The following is an 18,226-nucleotide window of genomic DNA, read 5'->3' on the forward strand; positions in this document are numbered from 1 at the left end:
CAACACTGTTCAAGCTTCCATTGCACACCTCTGATCTGCAATAGCCCAGCTGTTGCAGTCCTGTATGTCTCCTGAATATAGCCTCACCACTGCAATGAGTTATAACATCCTATATTGTAGCTTTGTGATATAGACAAACATCCATAGGGTACTAGGATAATTCACCCCGCCTGCTTTTACTTGTAACCTCTCTGGGATTTGAATCAAGATATCAAGAGGGGAAGGCTAGTCCATTAACTCATAAATTATTCCACAAACATCCACACAAGTTATAGTGCAATTTTCTTCTAAATTTCTGTTATTTAACAGCTAATTCAGCCATCAGGGATCTTTTGCTATCTTTCACCGTTGTTAAACCACATTGGAGACCTTGATTCAAATACAGATCAGGTCACAAGTAAAATGACTATGGTGGTCACTCTAGTCTTAAATGGACATTTCTTTGTCAAGCATTTCAGGATATCTGAGCCTCTCAGGGAAGCAAGTATTGCAGATCAGAACGGAGGTGCACTGGCTGCACCATGTGAGGGAAGCCTTCACATATCTGCAGTATGCCCAGCTTTAAGGTCTGGCCAGGGCTATTAGTTCCTCATTTTCTTAAGCATTAAATGCATCAAGAATAGCAGCCTGTCAACATAAACCCACTAAAATGGGAGACCCAGTAAATCTACAAGCCTTCAATAAGAGATACAGAGCAGTATTCATCAGCAGACAGAATCACATATAACTAGCTAGTTACTTCTTGTACCCACGAATTTTATCAATTTTCTAATTTGGTGATTATGAAAGTGAGGGGCCGATACCTTTATCGGACATAGCATGTGAGATGTGTGAGAGAGCTTCACCCACATAACTCTGCCAATTCACTAGAATCCTAATTTGCCAGGCCCCTGGCTATTCCAGTCCCAGGTCTTCACATAGCTCTGTCAAAGCACCCCAATCCTGACTTGTAACACACTCCTCTGCTTTAGTCTTGAGCAGAAATGGACAAGTATCCCATACCATATATTGGTTTTAAACATGAACATCCACTGGCATTTAAAAGGAGATCCACAATGTTCATTTCAGTGATAATCTATACCCGATTTATTTCACTCTTACAGAGTACTATAAGCTGAATTCCTTAGGCAGTAAGTTATTCTCAAATCAGTAACTACTGCATGAGTATAATCATTAAAAGGCAGTAAAAACTCCAACTTATCTCGGACAGTAGCAAAATAAAATTGAAGTCTGGGATTAAATACAGCAGCTTATTATTATTATTGACTACATTTAATTGTGAAGGTTACTAGGTTAGCAGTGTCCTGAACTGAATGTGTTAGCAAGATTCAATTACATTAGTTGCAATGCTAGCATCCTCACACAAGTCTGACAAAAACCTCAGCTGGGACCCGCGGGACCACCTGTTTTTCTCCTTCCACAGCCGGAGGTAAACTCTGATAAACTGGGTATGACAGCTCTTTGAAGTGTTCTTCTGCCTTGCAGAGATGACTTGAGACCACCAAATTCATTACACTCAACAGTACATTTTGCAGTATAGGGCTTGAAGAACCATCAGGAAAAGTATTCAGATATTGAGTCACCTGCCTTCACTAAAAAAATAATTTTACTAAACACATTTGTGGCTATTTATTTCTGGATCAAGTCATTATCAAACCTCAATTAGCATTAGCCATGGGGTTAGCCAATTTCCCCTCTGTTTCTGTCCACAAGGTCATAGAAATTAGGGCTGGAAAAGACCTGTTCAGTCTTCTAGTCCACCCATAACCTTCCTGAGAAGACCATCAATGAAAGCAGGATTGTATCTAGTTGTTCAATTCTACTGATAGCAGATGTTATTTAATATGTTCAGCATATAAAAATTTATTTAATTAGAAGATTGTATTGTGTTATATTTTGGACAAACTGGACTTTCAGAGCCAATATTTTGTAATGATACATAATGGTACGTAATAGACAAATTCATAATGGAAATCTTAACATATAGACTTGGCTCAGTCTTTATGTCAAACATGTAATAGCCAATTTGACTGGTTACATTTATGAAACACATACTCTTATCATATATATGAAACACTATAAATCACCATTCCTATCAGTTAGCTGAGAGCATATGCATATAGGTACACATACCCCAAAACTTCTAATATGTGTCATTTATTCAAAGGTTAAACTGCAAATATGCATAATCCTTTGCAAATATGGTATGTCTGGGCTGAGTCAATAATTTGAAAGAAATGAGGAACTCCATCCTTTAGTGTCTCTGATACTATATGTTTCAGAAGATGTGAGAAATGGCATTTGAGAGCAAAGAAAAAGCTAAACAGGTGCCAAGAGAGCAAAAATCAACCCTTTTCTAAATTGTATTACTTAATCAAATTGCTTTTCCTCCTGATGTAATAGCCACTAAGTGGAACTATAGCTTCTCCCACCCCCACAGCTAAAGATCTGCCATCCTTACAACCTCTGAGCTTTTTAAACACAGAAAAAGATGTCACGTCTCTGTTGAAAAATACTCATGCATTTCCCCTGGTGATCTACAGGTGCTCCTAAACAGAGTACTGCATAAACACAAGTGAAAGGAAGTCCCTGATTCTGCCTCCTCCTCCTCCTAACTAAGCACTGGAAAAGGTATGCAGGGGGCTCCCTCTTTTGTGACCCCAAAAAGGACTTTTAGAACAATTAACATTTACACTGCAATCCAGCTCAGACCTCAGAGAAGAAGTTATGATCCTTTCTTCTTAGTTAACCTTGATCAACATTAGCAAAAAGTAAGATAAAATAAAATAGTTTATAAGGAAAACAAAGAAAGACACCCTCCTCTGTGCTGACAAATATATTTATGAGCAGCTAGTGGTTTAACAAGCCAGGTTTCATACATCACCCAGCGTAGAATAAAGAAAGCATCAGATGTATATTTAAGCAAATCCCTAAAACAGCGAGTTATTAAAGTCTAATGCATTTCCCTTCCAAGCATTTCCCTATGCTGTCTCCTCTGGAAACTTGCTTCAAACACATTTTTATGTCTGTGATCAGGTTTTCAGTTCCCTGCATCCTCCACCCTGCAGAGAAATCTACACCTGTCCTCCTAAAAATGAAAAATGCATGCGAGGTAGTCCAAGCTATTATTTCCCCTCCTACCTCAATCTATCGCTTAGCACGTTTTATACACCTTTTATTTAAAGAAAAACAGCAGGAGAGAAAAAGCAATTTCCCATGTTTGGTTTTGTTTTGACACCTGGGTTTTGCTTCTTTCTTTGCACGCATAATTATTTCCATTCGCCTCCCTCCTACTTCTCTCTCTCTCTGCTCTTGCTTTTTTAATTATTTTGTCTGTCATTTTGCTGTCGGATCCCGCCATCCGGAAACCATTACTGTGGATCCAATAATATAATGAGAAGGAAGCAGCAGAATGTGGAGCCGCTAGGATCAGACAGCTCGGGTGTAATTATGGAGAGGCAGTAATTGAGCAGGGGGACACGTCAATAAAAACGCCACCGTTTGTCTGCAGTATTTTCCACCTCACACATTCACACTTGCTCAGCTCATCTTAACGCACAGGTCTAGGCACCGTGAAGGTGCTTATTAACAGCAGCCAACAGGAGCCACATATAACCTTGCCAAACGCACCGTTGCAAACTCATTAGAGCACTTGGGAACGGCTTTGTTTTCACCAAACGATGCAGCGAGCTGCCCTCGCTGCAAAGCTGCTCCGTGCAACAAATGCCTCCCCTTCCCTCTAATTAAAGGCCAACGTTTGCAAAGGGAGTTACCACGTTCATCCCAGCTCGCCCTACCCCGTGCAATCTAATGCAATCAGGTGCTGCTTCTGCCTAGCTCGTGCACGCACTGTTCCGGCTTCCATCTCCCCGATGCCTGCTGGTTTCTAGCTAATACAAAATTAAACAGGTTTGCAAATGAAATCATTTAAATTTTTCCACAGGCAAATTGCGCTTAGTACTTGCTCAGCTCCCTGGGTTTTCGAAGCCTGCCCTGTTGTATTTAAATCTCTTCCCCTTCTTTCCCCGCCCCCCCATAATAACAACCAGGAAAGCCCCATATATTTTACAGATCCATTGAGAGTAGAGATTGCAGTACTCTCAGCAGCAGCTCTTTCGCACAGGTTTCCCTGCAGCACCCCCTTTTTTGGTTTTCAACGGCCTCGCCTCCCCTCCCCTCCTCTAGGGCGGAACCTCAGGCTGTACGGTTTTAGGCTAGTTTTAGGCTGTAGACTCACGTCTCGAAAGCGGTTCCAGTGTTTGATCTTGCCGCTGTACTGAGAAATGGAAGACAGCCATTGCTCGTCCTCCATAAAATTGCCTGGATGTTCTCCGTCTTTCCCCCCTTTGCTGTCCCCTTCCGCCAAGGCGACAGCCAACAGCAACAGCGGCACCAGACAGCAGCCTGGGGCTCTCATCTCTGATCTCGGTCTTTTTTCCCCTCCACCTCTCGCAAAGCGATTATTTGTCTCCTGCCCCCTCGGGTCTCCCGGTTTAGGGAGAGCTGGACGGTGGCTCCTCAATGGAATGTGACCTGATTATGAGATGCCCTCCCCTGAAACCCCGAGCTAGAAGCACAGCTAGGATGACAGAGTCTGCGCCAAAAGAGGCTGGCTCAGTCCCTGTAGCATCAGCATCACACTTGACATCATACCTGTTAAACAGGAACCCACCCAGAAGCTACGGGATAGGCTTTCAAGGCGAGTCTCGAGAGCAGAGAAAGGCAGGGCAGCGCGGTCACGAGCCCCGCGCACAAGGGTGGGGGAGGCGGCGGGGGCAGGGCAGCGCGAGCCCCGTGAGCGGGCCAGCGGCCGGGCGCGACACAGACCCTGGGGAGGCGCCTCCAGCTGCCGCTGCAGCCCGGAGCAGCGGGGCGCGGACGGGCTGCGGCTCCCGCTAGCCCAGCGAACCGGGCTCAGAGCCTGATCCGGGCGGGGTCCCTGGGAAGAGCTGCGGGGCCGGGTGCGTGGTGCTGACAGCCCGGCGGGGGCACACCCCGGGCACCAAACCAGCCTCTGGCCGCGTCCCTTCCCCGGGCCGCCGGAGCGGAGCCGGCCCGGCCGCAGCAAGCCGAGCTGTTGCACGGATTTCCATGGAGCGGGTTTTCAGCGGGGGCAACGCTGCCCCTGTCTCCTTCCCCGGAGCCCCAGGCACGTCCCCCGCGGCGGTGCCTGGATCATGCTGTAGGCAAAGGGCCTGCGGCAGAGCCCGTCCTCTGAGGCTGCAAGAGGCGAGCCTGGCTCTCTGCCCCCGGGCCAGGAGAAGAACGAGGCTCGCCGCCTCCTATGTAGCGATCGGTCGGTCCTTGGAACGTGCAAAGTGGCTGCCGAACAGGAACGTGAACAGCGGGGCTGGGCGCCCTAGATGGGGTGGGGCTCTGCGGGGGATTTGTTTTAAAAGTAAACTTTTGAAAGGGGATGAAGCTCTGGAGGGGAGGAGGTGGGTTGTGCTGTTTCTAAAGGACACGGTCAACTGGGTTTTAAAAACTGATTATCCGTATCAGTGATTTTCAACCCTTTTCAGTTGCAGACCCCTAAACATTTTAAATGGAGGTGCTGTGCGCTTTGGAAAGCTGGAGAGTCCAGGGACCACCTGATCTATATCAATTCCCATTTCTGGCAGAACGCCCCCTTAAATCGTTCAGCCTGCTTAGGCACTATTGGAGTCTAAGTAGGGCCCAGATCCTGCAATCAGCTCTATGCCAGCAGCCCCTCACCCCCAGCTGCAGCCCAGAGCCCCGTTGAAGTCAGTAGGGTTTTGCAGAAGTTCACCAACCCAAACCTCACTGTAGAACTAGGGTCTGACGGACTGCGAAAAGTGCTGTCAAATGCACCAAGAAATCAATGGCTAAAAGAGAAAAAATGTTTTTAGTAACTTCATTTATAGTAATGGTAGGTGTTATTTGTCACAATACTAGCTACAACATGTTCAGACAAATGTGATTTTCAAGAGGACAGCATCCCTTTAAAGGGCTACACTCTTGGAATGTCTGCTGGGAATTGATTTTTCTTCCCCATAAGAGAGAGGAATAATAGATGTTTACATCAACTGTAAAGCAAATAGGAGCCAAAAATTCTGGAGGCACAAAACATGTTGATCACACAGGACCAGATTCAGATTTCAAAGAAATTCTTGGCTTTCAGTCTAGAAATTAACAATACTAAAGACAATCTGCAGAAGAGAAAACAGACTAACATTCTTTTAACTCTCCCTTGAATGTAAACCGAAACAGAACTAAAGGACCTGTAGAAACACAGCCATTAATGGCCCTTCTACAGTTCTGCTCACTCACTTGATACAGTATTTCTCACCATCCTCCCCTGCTTCCTGTCCGCATCACTCCTCAATTGTGGGGAGAGGGGTCCCTGTATAGAGAGCTGCTCCCCCATCCGCCCAACTCCCATGTATCCAGACTTCCCATACCCAGACTCCCCCACCAAGCCTCACGCAGAACCCCCTTAGCCCTCCATACCCAAACCCCACCCCATTGAACCTCAACTCCTGCATCTGGAGCCCCCTGCACCCAGACCCCCACCACTGAGCTTCCTGCACTTAAAACCCCACCCAAATGAGCCCCATACCCCTGAACCATCCTGAGCCCCCACATCCAGACCCCCCATCCCAGCGACCCTCAACAAGTGGCACCCAGACCCCCACCCCACCAAGCCCCACTTCCCGAGTACCCAGACTCCTCTGCTGGCACCCTCACACCCAGACCCCTCCACTGAGCCCCAACCAGTCACTTGGAAGCCCCCGCAGAGTCCCATTGCCCCTGTACCTGGAACTCCCCCCAATGAGCCTCTGTGCATTCAGATCCCCCCACACCAACCCCCCCCCCCCCACTGAGCTGCCTGCACCCAGATTGTCCCACACCTGGATCCCCCCACAATAAGCCCCTCCATACTTGGATCCTGCCTGGTTGAGCCTACCTGCCCTGCACGAGCCTACCTGCCCTGCACCTGGTGTGCCTGGCACAAAGGTAGGGGGCCCTAGGGTATTTCTAGGGCAGGCCCAGGCCTTGTGCTATGTCAGAGTCGGGTGCAGCCTCACCACTGAATCCATGTCCCATGGGTGGGGAGTGGGAGGCTGAAGGGTTCTCTCTCACCTTCGTACAGCCAGTGGCCTGTGCTCCCCACTGCCATGCTGGAGCCTCTGCATTTATTTATTGACAAATAAAACTTGCATAATTTTAAAATACTGTGCTCAGAATTTAATTTTTTGGCACAGAATGCCCTCAGGAGTAATTACTGATGATCTCAATAAGGAAAAGCAGCAAGAAAAAAAATCAATATTAAAGGGCAAAACTAGTTGGAAAGAAAATTTTATAGTTAAGCTTCTAAGAGGGAATTGCATATAAAGAGGAATAAAAATAGTACTCAGTGTCCTTTAGAGCTTGAATATTTAGTTTGACGTGTATTGCTAAGTGCATAAACAGCTTCTTGGTTACAGATGTTAAAAAATAAAACATGCTAAGAAGCTTTTATATGTACATCTTTCTACCACAAAAAGAAAATCTAGTCTGTACTTTTGGGTGGAAGACTAACAGCCTGATCCTGAGATCTATTTCTTGAGAGGTGCTGAAAGCTGAAACCAACAGGAGTGGAGAGCTCTCAGCATCTTACAGGTCCCAAATGTGTGTAAGCAGCATTGCTAAGCAGCATTAAGGGTGGTTTTCGAAAAGGCTCTTCCCACCAGAGAATAAGTGTGCAATGGCATTGGGCAGCATGGGAAGAGAGCTGGAGGGAAATAGCCTATTAAAATAGAGTACAGGATAGCTTCAGACTAATGCGTGAATATTAAAACTGATTTTCTGAGCAAAAGGAATGTTTTGGATACAAAATGAAGAAACCAGGATCATCCATTTTTAAACTTTCCTGGGCTGGGGGGGGGGGGAGGACTATGTTGCCACTATTACTGAATTCGGAAAGATGATCCCCAGCTAACATGAAATAAAACCTTTACAACAGAGCAGCATTGTTTAAGCAAATTGTCTTAAGATATTGTCTCAAAGTATCGCCAACTGTAATAATTTTGCTCCTTTATCAGAAAATCATTTACAATAAACAGATTTTTGACAGTCTGAGGAATGACTGCTTAAAACAGTTCTCACTGCGTTTATTGCAAATGGTTTATTAATACAAGTGCAAAAAGTTTACAAAAAATAATTTATGATAGCTTTATTAATGCAACAGGAGTTAAACACTGTTTTTGAAAGGAATTTATTTGGTTATTAACATCACAAATGTTACAGAAACACTGTCAAACTGTTTGGGCCTCAAGTAATGACTTGCCTTAACATTGTTATCTTACAGTCTGGGGAAACTCTTCTGGATTTTAAACATTTATTTTGAGAGTTACAGTTGCTCATTTAAAAACAAAATTCTCAAGATTTGGTGCGACACCCAGAAAGCCGGGTGTGCACCCTCTGCGAGTCTACAACAAGCAGTTTAGTGACAAATGTAAACAGGAACATGCAACATTCCTGTTCATATAAGGCCTGATCCAAAGACCACTGATTTCAATACGAGTCTTTCCACTGACTTCACTGGGCTTTGAACTAGTGAAGTAAACAAAACGAAGACATGTCTTCTGCTCCATTACAAAGAAGGCTGAAGAGGGAGACTGGGATAGACAAATATTTGCTAGCGGGAAAAAAAACTGAAGAGAAATGCATGTTATTTCTGTAAACTTGTAAGATGGCACTAAACATCGGATAAAAACGAGAAAACTGCATATAAAAAGTTAGCTGACAATGACTCTCTATCCTAAAGATGCCAGCTAGCTTCCAAGCGGAAGAAACCTGTAAACTAGAAGTGTTAAGGGAAATGAAAAAGCTGTGTGAGGTGGAGGTATGAGACCAGAGCTTTTTGAGAGGATGGGGAGATGGGATATTTGTAGGAAGGACTGCAAGAGAGTTCCACCAAGAAAATGCAATGTCGCGGATTGTGCATGGTTCTTTGAAGACATAACATGGCATCCCAGTCTTTGTAGAATCCTTAGAAGAGATCTCTGTTCATATTTGAGGCTCCAAAATTAATGTAACCCCTTTACAATTCTGCAATTCTGGGGGCACAGCAGATCTATTGGAGCAGCTGAGTTTTTATTTCAGGAGAAAGTGAGCTGCCCAGATGTAGCGTAGTAACCCGAGCTGTCTGTGGAGAACCTCTGAGAAAGATGGACTGAATTCAGCTGCAGTTCTCCAAAGTAGAAGTTCTCAAAGATCTGAAAGAGAGGAGTTAGAACCCATAAGGAATGTCCAAACAGAACAAACTGAGGCATGTTTTCAGACCTGCCTGTAAAAATCAACCTTGGAAAGTCTCTTCTGACATTTAGCTCTACTTCTGTATTTGTTTTGCATTTAGAATGATTCTTCAGAAGAGTGTGGTTTTTTTAATAGAAAGTGAGATTAGCCTTTGTTGAGGATGCCAGATAAAGTTTAGGAAACTGAATTCCTGTAGTACAAACAGTTTAGTAGCAAGTTTTCACCACCCGACCTCATCCATTTGTCTCAGCCATGAACTAGAGGGACCACACCATTAGATAGGAGAAATTAATTCAGCCTCCAGGCCTATTCCAATCCTTAGTGGAGATCACCAACAAGGGGGCCAGTCTGGGATAACTACAATTGGTTTTGCAATGTCCATAGGAAACTGGATTGAGACTAGATCATTCACAAGAGTCAAACAGTCCTCAGAAGGCAATGTTTGTGGCCAGTCTGGTCCAAATTCAGATTTGTACACAAGGTGGAAGGCTCTTTATCCTAACATTAAACCCCAAATCACTGAGTCCCTCTTTATTCAAAGACTTTCAAGAGCAAAGGGGAAAAAAAGCCAACACAGTTCATGAGGGAGCCACTCCAGTAATTAATGCCATTTATGAGTCACGCACAAAAGTGACATCAGAATTAATTATTGGAAAGTTCAAGCAATACTGCTTGGAAATGCATCATGTTGAAGTATAAAGTGCTTTTCCCATTCCATTAAGATGTAGGAAATTACTCTACCTTAAAATACCAGTGATGCCTTAGGAAAGCTTTCCAATAAAAATCCTACTTTCAAACTCATTTTAATGTTTCAATGCTGAGGGTCATCAAGGGCCTGAATGGTATGGTCTCCCTACCCCGGGGGAACTTACAAACCCTCATTCCGTCTGTCCCCTATTGAATTTTATCTGTCCCTGTAAACACTGCCTCAAGACAGCCACACAGCTCTTCCTGCCATTATGGAACATGCAGACATTAATGGCTAGGAAACACTCTGTTCATTAAAGCCTGCCCTTCTAGGGCCAATGATGCATTGATTTTTCCATATGTAATCATCTTAAACCCAAGATCTAGTGCATCTACGAGGATGCACTTTCCCCTTTCCAAAATGCATGCAGGTCTCCCCAGCACTGATTTATACAATTCACTTCTATTGCTGGCTTTGACAAATTGGTCTGACATTGCAAATACCCCTTTCTGTAAAAAACAAAAAACACTACTGGAAATGCTCATGAGACAAGTCTTGATTTTATTTTAAAGTGAATTTAGCTCTAGTGAAAGCTGCTCGATTACTAGCTTTGGAGATGGAAATTCCCTATTTATCCACAGGAGAACTAGTGAAAGCTCCCCCCCAATGCTGCACCAGCAGAGTGCTCGAGCTGTGGCCTGGAGGCATCAGCTCCAGCAGTAGAAGACAGTTGAGTCATTATGGCTAATACATCTCTCTGCACCTCTGTATGAAAATACCAGTTTGTCTGGACACTCGTCCACTAGGAACTGGACTAAGACTAGCAATTTATTCATAGTCACCAAACTATTACATAGTAACTTTTTGCTTACTCTCACTACCAGCATGGGATAGATTCAAAACAGTGACCAACATGACAAAGGCTGTGTCCCCCATTACCAATCAGCCAGTTCATGGTGATCTTCATAACATTTGCCCATGACCTATTCTTTTAAATTAGTAACTGTTAAAACATTTTACCTCCATTTATTAATTCTGTTCTCTTCTTTTAGAATCTAGTATACATCTAATTAGAACCCACTGCCAATTTACTTCTAACAGGGATTTAGTGGTGGAATTACCAAATTCATCATTCATAATCCTATTGGGTAAGAGAAACTGGTTGTAACTCACCAAAAGGTAATTACAAGAATGCACTTGGCATTGACAGAAACCAGTTGCCCTGCTGATGCGGATCTCTCAGATTTATTTCCTGGCAGGAGGCTCTCCCACAGTACTGGTCACTGCATTCTTGTAAACATGAGTAAGGAAGGGGGCAGATTTTGCTTCTAACTAAGGGAGAAATTCAAGTCAGTATAAGGAGATGGACTTTAGGATTGTCACCCATTTCTTCATACCTAGGTACTCTTTTTTTCTAATGAGTTCTGCCCTCCCCTCACTGCCCAATCCATTTGCATGGAAGAGAGCTGCTTTTCCAAGCAGTGCATTAGTCAAGTTTCCTCCATTATCTAGGAGGATCACTCCTGCGATGCTTCTAGCCCCCCTGAGAACTGGAATGAGAGGTCACTCCCAAAACCCAAATTTCCCAAGTGCTAAGTACTCTTCCTGTCTAGATCCTTGGGCAAGCTCAATTTCAGCTCTTTCACCTATTTATCCACCTCAGTGGAGGAATCTGCTGAGGTCTATTACTCGAGTTGAGGAGAAACGCTTTTCCTATTCATAATTTTTGTCATCTCCTCCTCTTGTGCTGTATGGAGTTTTGAGGACTGGGTGGATATAGCTCAGCTAGCAGGAATGTAATTGAAATGCAGCTGTAGCTCTAATGGAGCACACACACACCATTTAAAATGAGATATTTTAATAAAGTATCTAAACAGTAGGAGGCATGAAAGATGAGAAATGACTAAGAAAGCCCAAACCCCATTCTATACAATTATAAAGATTAAGTATCAGAGTAGCAGCCATGTTAGTCTGTATCCGCAAAAAGAAAAGGAGTACTTGTGGCACCTTAGAGACTAACAAATTTGCTTGAGCATAAGCTTGAGCTGTAGCTCACGAAAGCTTATGCTCAAATAAATTTGTTAATCTTTTGGCACCTTAGAGACTAAGTACGTTCCCAGAAGCTTCTGAAGTTCACATTAGAGCACAGAGGACAACAGTGTCTCAGACAAGCATTAGTGAAGGTAAAATGATTTTCTCTCTCTTTTTTTTTTTTTGCTTTGATTGCTCTGAAGAATAATTTTCATTACATCTCCAGACCAGGCTCAGTGTCAACTGACCTGAAATCTACCAACCATAAGAAAACTTTAAAACTCTCAACTCTGTCAAGATGTTCATACAGTTTATTCCCCTCCTACTGGTCCTTATAACCCTCTTCCTTGGAAAAAGGGAACACAAATCTGCTTCCACAACAAAAATAATCGCCCTATCATTGCTTACACAACAGAGATTGCTGTAAGGTTCTTGTGAATCCAGACATGCTGGCATTTTAAGTGATTTGTAAAGAGAAAACTGAAGCATTTATATTTGTGGGAAAAATAATATACTCAGAATTCCATGAACTTTGCAAATAAATAATAAAGTTACATGTTGGGGCAGTCCAGTCCCAACAGCAATTCACTGAAATCAAATCCATACACAAAACAGTTTATAATAGCAATCCTTTCAAAATAATTACTTCTGCAATCTTTCAGTATAGCAGTTTGGTTTTGTTTCTAAGTCTCAGAATAATAAGTGGCAGCATTAATTAAAAAAATTTCTTGAGTAACATCAGACATCTTGTCAGTAAGATCAGAGGTTTTCCATTCATACGATGTAAGAGGTGAAGAGCTTCTCCTCCCTTGGCTTTTTTTTTTTTTTTTTAAGAAGAGACAGGTGTGTGGTGGGTGTGTTTTCCCCAGGGATAACACTGCTGAAACTCCTGAGTTTTAGGCCATGTCTACACTAGAGACCTTTCAGTGACACAGCTGTACTGATGCAACTGCACCACTGTAAGATCTCCTGTGCAGCTGCTTTATGCTGTAAGGAGAGAGCTCTCCATCAACATAATTAAACCACTCTCAACAAGCGGTGGTAGCTCTGTTGGCTGGAGAGCGTCTCCCACCAGCATAGTGCTGTCCACACTGGTGCTTCTGTCAGTGAAACTTATGTCGCTCAAGGGGGTGTTTTTTTCACACCCATGAGCAACTTAAGTTATACCGACAAAAGTGTTAGTGTAGACAGCCTTAGTAATAAAGCTGTACATTCTCAAAGTAAACATGCTGCAAGGACAACCATAGCCATTTTTCCTGCCTTATTTCAAGACTTCTACACTTTTACTGACACTTCCTCACTCCCTCAGGGTCCCAATGACAGAAGCCATTAGAGTCCACAAATACTAATCCTGAGTAGCATTGCCACCTGTCTATCCACACTGCACTGCTGCCGGAGATTGCGATCGACTGGTTGGCAACCACTGTTAGACGCTCCTGTTGGAAGTTTAAAAATAAACTATTCCTGTCCAGAGGTTCATTCCCCGCTACTATGCACAGATTACACTGCAGGGTGCCCCAGGAGTGCTGGCAGTCATTTTATAAACAAGGATGGAACACTGAAGTATTTGTTTTGGTAACCCCACACACACACACACAATTAAACACTGCAAATGTAAGCAAAAATGTTACGACAAACTTCAGTCCAAACCTCAACAGTATCCTTTTTAAAGAGGCTGTAAGTTGAAGCAGGCCATCAAAAATAGGTGAATTTTTTTCTGCATTTTTTAAAAACACACAATTACTTATTGCAAAAATACAATCAAACGAGTAACATTTCAAGATGAAATATAACTGTGCCCACATTACTTTTCAGTGCCTTATCTTACGCATTTGTAAAGCACTCATCACCATACTACTTATGTCCTGTGGTTTCCTCTCTAAACAACCTTCCCAGAATAAGTTGGTACCTCTGTTTTTAAGCCTTGGAACAGCAGTGGTAAATCACAGAGCAAAGCCACAAAGACAGCAGCAAAGCACTTCAGCTCCATTTATTCAGAGAGGGAATAAAAGTATCAGTTTGTGCTGGCAAATCATCTACCACAGGTGCAACAAATATGAGAAATATTAATGGATTTGTCTGAAGAGGCAATGGGTGGCAGAAGGACAAAAGGCAAGAGGAGGAAAGGAAGCAATGGTATTTAAAACTTCCTTCATGTAATCTTTTAAGATTGCACTTTCAGCTGCTTAGCCTGGATTTTGCTGCTATTGTCAGGATTACCGATAAATCTGAAAGCTTTGCTTTGCCTCAAGTGGCATGACCAAAATCAGAGTGTCCAAGTAGTTCTCCTGAGAGTCTCAATACTCAAAATGCCAAACGAACAACTCACTGCAATGCCTTGCAATTAAAAACTACCATCAAAGAGCTGCATTATCACTGGATAAAATGCACACACATCATAGTCTGCAGGGAGATCAGTCTGCTGCGAACTCCAGCCACATCAGTACTGCCTTAGGGTAGGGCTATTGTAGATTAACCGTACAAAACTGTCCCTGGTGAATCAGCACTGCAGCATAGCGGAGGCATATTAGGTCACTAGCCTGTGACCGATTACCCTAAAAAATAGCTTCCTTTTTCATGGATATGATAGGCTCAAGTGTTTCAACTTGAAGCAAGTACCAAAAATATGAACTCTCTCTTTTGGGAAGCAGAGGAGTAAGGGGTAGTGGCCAGTACATATAAAAAAATAATAATCAAATGCCTACCTGGTAGATAGGAGGATAATACAGCAATCTCTTTTCTCTCCAGTATGCAGGTGCTGCACATTTGTTAAGATTGCTTAGTGAAATACATGTATGCACTGTACTAGGATGACTTTGCTCTATCCCTGCTGGTGTGCAACTCTTTCAAAAATGAAATTCTGAAATGCAGCATGCAGTTAGCAAACCAGCACTTTGCACACATAAGGCACAGTGCTGGGAATCAGTGGACAGAAATGTCAGGTAACAGAGACGTGCAGAGACTGCTTATGCTAGGATATCAAATTCAAGCTCAAAAGGAGGGTTTACAGACAGAAAGGGTCAGCTGCTTTGCATACTGTGACAGCAGCCACCAACTTCCCCAACCACATCTGCTACTTGGCTGGTCCTGATCAGAAACTGCATTCGAGTATATGAAAGAATCATTTAAAACCAAAATAGAATTAAAAAGACAAGATCCAAGGTACTAACAGGTGTGATGCTGGCAAGCAGCAGAACAGACATTCACCTGCATGGTAATCTGCTTGCCTGATTATAAACACACAACTAGCCAAGCAGAATTCTGTGGCGGAAGTTCACCATCCTCAAGAGCTTTGGGGGTTGGTTGTGTGTGTGTTAGGGGGAGAGATTGTTAGCAACCCCAGATTTCACCAAAGCATCTGGCTGGTCAGTGCAAAAGGTTCGGTCCCATATCAATTTTCAGAGAAGCTGGGAGAACAGAAATTGTGTTCGGAACTGTATACTCACCATACCTCTCTCTGGGGACACCTCAAGCAGTGCCAGGTAAGTGAGGTACAGGAGCCCAGTGATAGTGGCCTTTAAAACTAGAAAAATCTAAACTTAGATGAAATAAAATCTCTCCTATCTCTGAAAAATAGCAGTAGGTTAGGGAGGCACTTCCCTTAAAAAAAAGAAAAAAGAAAAAAGAAACACATATTATCCAGCCCACTAAATTGCAGAGAAGATCCAGTGGCATCTCTTAAAATGAATACAACCCCTCTAAAATCTGAGATAACAGCATAAAGCAACCTATTCATTAATTTTTAATCCACCCACAGCTGTTTCAAAGTCTACTCCAGGACAGAGGTCTACACACAAGGATGGATGGTTTCCTAGAAGAAAAAGGATGCTCCGCAAGTTAATTGAAGTAGAGCGATCAGAAGGCACTTTCTGGGGGTCTTTGGGCAAATTGGGGTCTCTCCATACTTCAGACCATCAGTCTGCCAAATGCTACTTGTCTGTCTCACAGGAGTACTGTATAATTTAATTAATGTTTGTATAGTATTTTTATAGCTTGTGCTGGAATATGCTAGAGAAGAGCAAAGTATCATCATTCATCACTCTGAAGAATTTGGCTAACCCAAAAGTCTGATACCAATATAGACTAGAGAGGATAGGACACTTAACTCGGTATGTCTCCCCACCAACCAAAGGATAAAATTCAGCAAAGGTAGTAAGGATACATTCTTCCCCTTGACACAACTGATACTGGTACCAAGAAAGAGCGGAAGGACAAGTAGATCAAAGTGACTGATGGCAAAATCACTCCGGACAAAAATGATTTATAAAAGTGGAGGTCAATGTTAGAGTTCATGAATGTGTGCATCAGACAGCTCTAAATGCAGTACACCTTTGCAAAGCACCTGGCTTCTACTTTGCCATCTGTCCCCACACAGCTCTGCTAGTGAACCTCAAGTGTTTTATGTAAACACCCTGCTATTCCAGTTCTGGGCCCTCATTGAGCTGTCTAATGCACCTCAATCCTAATTTGCATCACTCACCTTTTCCACTTGGAACACCCAAAACAGATTTGCCAATGCTTCTTACTTCTGTGTTGTGCCCCTGCTGTTCCTAGCAAAGGTTTGTCTAGAGAAGAATTTGCCAATAGTAATTAATTTTGGGCAAATGCCCCTTAAAGACTATGCTGAGAGAAAGCCAAATTCATTTCATCTGTGACCAAAACTAAATTTCAACACCTCTAGAATAGGTGTGGCCAAACTCTGGCTCGTGAGCCGCATGTGGCTCTTTTACAGTTAAGTGCAGCTTGCTGAGCCCACTATGTACCCCTCCACTCTCCACCTACCAGACTGGGGGAGGGGGGGCCAGAGTTTGGGGCTTCTGCCCTGTGGCGGGGTGGTGGGACTAGGGGATTCTTCCCTGCAGGGAGCGGAGCGGGGGAAGGGCATTGTCAAAGAGCTTTAGCCCCATGCCCCAGTAGCACTGCTCTCCGCAGGGCAGGTTGTGGATGTCTCAAGGCTCTTGAACTTCTCAAGATTATTGTACACAGCTCGGAGGGTCAGTAAGTTTGGCCACTCCTGCTCTAGAAGTTAAAAATTCTCTATTAGCACATGGAAGAAAAGATACAAACTTGCAACCAAACATACAACCTGGCAACATGTCAAATTCTCGGAAGTTTGTTCAATTAACAGCTTTCTATTTTCACATTCAAAATATGTTTTCTGAAGCATTTCAGAGCCAAAAATGATTTTACTCTGGTTATTATTCACTCCGGGCTCTGTTACCCCCATGATTATCTGACAGAGGTTTAATGATATTTGGAAGCTTTCCAGCAATAATGTAGAAGGACTGCAGAAAGAGCAGGCAGACAGGTGCTGATCCAGAGAGGCAGCTCCTTATAATGCACACCACCTTCTGTCAAAACTCGAAAGCTGCTCCCTTTTAATGGCTTAAGGCATTCCAGCCAGATGATGAACAAAACATTTAATTATTGCACAGGTGTTTTATGATTAAGATGTGCTTCAGAGGAGTTCCACGGCAAGCACAGAAAAAAAATTACTGGGAGTGGAAAAGAGGGAAGCATTTTACCTTCACAAGCACACACCCCACACCAGGGATTCAAAATCAGAAAGACAAAGAACATGTCAGATAGATATTTGGATCATTGGTTTTGTTCTGCAAGCACACATATCTGGCTGTACCCCACTCTCTCTGCCCCACTGACATGTAGTGTAACCCTTATGCTCTTGATAAGGTGATGAACAACCCTTAAATGTTATTTCTTGCATCCTAGATTTCTGAAGGGGCTGTAGAAGATATGCCTGTACATATTTTATCACAGATACAATGAAGCAATATGGACTTCTCTGTGGTAGAATGTCTAGGACAGGGGTTCTCAAACTGGGGGTCAGTACTCCTCAGGGTGTCGCGAGGTTATATATATGGGGGGTCATGAGCTGTCAGCCTCCACCCCAAACCCTGTTTTGCCTCCAGCATTTATAATGGTGTTAAATATATTAAAAAGTGGTTTTAATTTATTGGGGGGGGGGGAAAATCACACTCAGAGGCTTGCTATGTGAAAGGGGTCACCAGCACAAAAGTTTGAGAACCACTGGTCTAGCATCATAAAAATTCAAATGATCCATTCTCGATTTTCTCAATTAATATACAATGCAAAATACAAATACCATAATTTACCAAAAATTCATCATTCATTTTTCTCTCAATTCTGTTAACTGGTTTTGCAACAAAGCAAATAAACATGAAATTATTACAATTGAGTTTTTAAAAAAGCCTCAGTGTAAACCAC

At 43.2% G+C, this 18,226-nt stretch overlaps 2 protein-coding genes across 4 annotated transcripts in view; both read right to left on the minus strand.

The window, feature by feature from the left end:
• SPOCK2 (SPARC (osteonectin), cwcv and kazal like domains proteoglycan 2) overlaps positions 1 to 4,612 on the minus strand; it is a 56,799-nt gene extending 52,187 nt beyond the window's left edge. Inside the window, exon 1 of the mRNA XM_048858986.2 lies at positions 4,238 to 4,612. Coding sequence (XP_048714943.2) covers positions 4,238 to 4,417 — 180 coding nt within the window. The 5' untranslated portion in view covers positions 4,418 to 4,612. The remainder of the gene's footprint in view (positions 1 to 4,237) is intronic.
• Positions 4,613 to 8,202: 3,590 nt separating this feature from the next.
• The window catches only part of ASCC1 (activating signal cointegrator 1 complex subunit 1), a 46,596-nt gene continuing 36,572 nt past the window's right edge, over positions 8,203 to 18,226 (minus strand). For all 3 annotated transcript variants that reach the window (XM_048858988.2, XM_048858987.2, XM_075130907.1), the window contains one exon: positions 8,203 to 9,221. In XM_048858988.2, the coding sequence (XP_048714945.1) occupies positions 9,105 to 9,221 (117 nt within the window). In that variant the 3' untranslated portion in view covers positions 8,203 to 9,104. The remainder of the gene's footprint in view (positions 9,222 to 18,226) is intronic.

The sequence above is a fragment of the Caretta caretta genome, chromosome 7 (genome assembly GCF_965140235.1).
Source record: "Caretta caretta isolate rCarCar2 chromosome 7, rCarCar1.hap1, whole genome shotgun sequence".
Classification (NCBI taxonomy): Eukaryota; Metazoa; Chordata; order Testudines; family Cheloniidae; genus Caretta; species Caretta caretta.